The 3,548-nt window shown below is 36.0% G+C and overlaps 1 protein-coding gene across 2 annotated transcripts in view; it reads left to right on the forward strand.

Moving 5' to 3' along the window:
• LOC107644231 (cyclin-dependent kinase D-3) overlaps positions 718 to 3,548 on the forward strand; it is a 4,493-nt gene continuing 1,662 nt past the window's right edge. Inside the window, exons 1-4 of one of the 2 annotated variants that reach the window (XM_016348042.2) lie at positions 723 to 1,216; positions 1,514 to 1,812; positions 1,896 to 2,004; positions 3,320 to 3,445. In XM_016348042.2, coding sequence (XP_016203528.1) covers positions 1,112 to 1,216; positions 1,514 to 1,812; positions 1,896 to 2,004; positions 3,320 to 3,445 — 639 coding nt within the window. In that variant the 5' untranslated portion in view covers positions 723 to 1,111. Of the gene's footprint in view, positions 1,217 to 1,513; positions 1,813 to 1,895; positions 2,005 to 3,319; positions 3,446 to 3,548 lie in introns of both variants that reach the window. The other variant, XM_021102820.1, reaches the window with a different exon arrangement.

Below are 3,548 nucleotides of genomic sequence, written 5' to 3' on the forward strand. Positions count from 1 at the left end.
CATATATGCCCTATTAAACGGATAAGATTATATTCTTAATTAATTAAATATTAGATATTACTTTTCTAAAATTAGCGTGATTCTTTTGAAAATTTATACAACCTGTATCATCCACACATAATAAAGTTATATGCCATAGTGTTTACTATAAAATTATTTTATTCACCACATGCATATCGATGGTTATGGCGAACATCACGAAAGCTGAGAAGTGAAGGCAAATTTGATGATTTTCGGGGAAAATAAAAGTCTGTAATTAATAACAAAAAGCCGAAACCAAAATAATGCATGTGGAAACCCAAGTGGATCACATCAATTAATGGCTAATAATAAAAGGACCGAACCCAACCTCATGATAACAAAAAAAAAAGTTAACTCATGCCATGGACCACAATTTTCAGTGGTCAACATTAACATTATTGATCAAACAACATTTAATCTAATACTAATAGAATATGGAGGATTAGATTCTTAGAATAAACACCCAAATCTTTATCCATGTTAAATTGTTAACTCTATAATTATTCACCATTATTATTTAGTTTTTCAATCTTCCTTTTCAAAAATCTTAAATTCTTAATTACATTGAGACTTAATTGACTAATTAAGTTTGACTCATATTGTGAATAATAAACATACTCCAACCTTGATACTATGATAAGCGTTAGACCTACTTAAATTTGTAATAAAAAATACAAAAAATAATAACACCAAAAGCAATTTTGTGAACCCAGAAAAGAAAAAGAGGAAAACAGTGTTATTAAGGTTGTGGGCTTCTATAATTCTAGCCGTTGCGTTTCTCTCTCTCTCTCTCTCTCTCTCTCATTGGAGCATACGCTCCCTGTTCCGCTTTCTCTCTCTACCCCCACACTCAGATTAGAGCACAAATCTCTCCTTTTTGATGAAGCATTCCAAATCCCAACCCCTTTTATAAACCCTAATTGGTCCCGTAATACTCCACTTGCGTGAAGTCTCAATCTTTCTGTTGAAAGACTAAACCCTAACCGTTTTTTTTCACATGGAAAAATGGTAAATTTCCCAATTCTTTGAGCTGAATTTCAGCAGTCAATAATTGATTGGTAACATCACAGTATCAAAATTTCGGAAGAAAATGGCAGAGCTTGATCCATCCAAGAAAGTAGCTGATAGGTATCTCAAGCGTGAGGTTCTTGGTGAAGGTACCTATGGAGTCGTTTACAAAGCCATTGATACACAGGTAGGTGCCCCCCAACTTTTTCTAATTATACTGTGTACTTGTTCTGGTTTCTACATGTGTGTATTTCAATTGTCAACAGAATCTTGTGAAAAAATGCTTCTTTTTTTTTGGGTATATTTTCTGGGTTTTTGAGAATTGAGTCTGTAACTAAAATATGAAACTTGGAAGACTAGTTTCAATGTTAAAGAAAGTAAGTTATAGGATATAAATTTAGCTTCATAATTTTCATGCTTGAGTATATTCCTTGATGATATTGCTCTAGTGGTTGTAATAAAGATGTGTTCTTTGCTTGGACAGACGGGGCAGACGGTTGCGATTAAGAAGATTCGGCTTGGTAAGCAGAAAGAAGGGGTGAATTTTACAGCACTTCGAGAAATAAAATTGCTCAAAGAGCTCAAAGATCCAAATATTATTGAGTTGATTGATGCATTCCCACACAAAGGGAACTTGCATCTTGTGTTTGAGTTCATGGAGACTGACCTTGAAGCTGTGATACGGGACAGAAATATTTTTCTTTCGCCGGGGGATATAAAATCTTACCTTCAGATGACACTAAAAGGTCTTGCAGTTTGCCACAAGAAATGGGTTTTGCATAGGTAGAGTTGCTGAAATTATCAATATCCCTTTGTTATTTGCATTATGTTCTGACTGCTGAGCAAGTTTACTTCTATGCTTTCAGGGATATGAAACCAAATAACTTGTTGATAGGGTCTAATGGACAGCTAAAACTTGCAGATTTTGGCTTAGCACGGATATTTGGAAGCCCAGATCGCAGGTTCACACATCAGGTTTGCTTTGTTCTGTAGAATTCTTCTAGGTATGTGGGAGCTAGCGCTTTGATTTAGAGGGCGTCCAGAAATGAACTCATTTATTTTGATAAGCATTCGGATTAGGCTGCGAGTGCTCATTAGGTTCCTTTCCAATAAAGTGAGCAAACTTTCCTACAAGTTTGATTGTTGGATTGCAGTCTGAAAGACTAAACATGGACGTACCATGGTACCCTAAATTCTTTTATTGTCAGTTTTTCTCACACAATGGATGTCTAACAAACTAAGTGGATGAAATGGAGAGTGCCTCCGGTGTTATTTGTGATAAAAGAATACCATTTAAGCTTAAGAGAAATCTTTATTGCATGGCTATAAGACCAACAATTTGTCTAAAGACCAGATGGTAGTGATAAAAGGCCAATAAAAATGTTAGCTCAATGTTGCGGATAATGATGATGTTGCATTGGATAAGTGGACACATTAGACAAGATATGATTAGGAATGAAAACATTGTGAGAAAATTGTAAATGTCCCTACTCCCTATTGTGGAAAGCGTAATGTATCTTGCATTAAATGGTTTGGTAATGTCTAATGTGTAAAGAAGAAGGTCTATAAAATTAAAACTCCCAGTAAGGAAACTAGATCAGGTGAATGGTAGCCCAATAGTTAGAGGCAGAGGGAAATGCTGGAAAACCATTATAAAGAATTAAGTTTTAATGGTTCCATGTAGACATGGCTTACAAGAGGATATTATGGTATTGCCTAAGCCACACATTTGGTACAAGGCTTGGTTGTTGTTGTTGACTTACTAGGTTTTAGCTTCAAATATTTGTTGTTGTTTCCTGATCCTGTGCCAAGCCTAATGAGAACAAGGAAGAAAAGAAAATTTTGTAGTACATACTTGAGATTGAAATAGAACTCCGCCGAGGTTGAGTGTGTGTGGACTGTGGTTCTCTATGATAACCACGTATTATAATGACTCGGGAGTATATTACAATCTGTTGAACCACTTGCAGCTTACTTAGGACTTAGAAGTCTTTCCTCCCTTTCAGTTGAATAGTCTCTTCTAGAAGTTGGCTTCTGCATATTACTGAACACGAATGTTTAATCTTTGTGTTTTGCATTTTGCACTGTTAGTTGATCTACACCGTTGACACTTGCTAATACATGAGTAGGTATTTGCTCGGTGGTACAGAGCACCCGAGTTATTATTTGAAATAGTCTCTTCTAGAAGTTGGCTTCTGCATATTACTGAACACGAATGTTTAATCTTTGTGTTTTGCATTTTGCACTGTTAGTTGATCTACACCGTTGACACTTGCTAATACATGAGTAGGTATTTGCTCGGTGGTACAGAGCACCCGAGTTATTATTTGGTACCAAGCAGTATGGGGCAGGGGTAGATGTTTGGGCTGCAGCTTGTATTTTTGCTGAACTACTTCTTCGTCGTCCCTTCCTCCAGGTAATCAAGATTGTCATGGTGACTAAGTTACACATGGATATAATTATAACTGTGGCAAATTGTGGAAAGTGGTTTTAATTCTGAAATAGACAAGATCTCCCCC

This window comes from Arachis ipaensis, chromosome B05, assembly GCF_000816755.2.
Source record: "Arachis ipaensis cultivar K30076 chromosome B05, Araip1.1, whole genome shotgun sequence".
In the NCBI taxonomy this organism is placed as follows: Eukaryota; Viridiplantae; Streptophyta; class Magnoliopsida; order Fabales; family Fabaceae; genus Arachis; species Arachis ipaensis.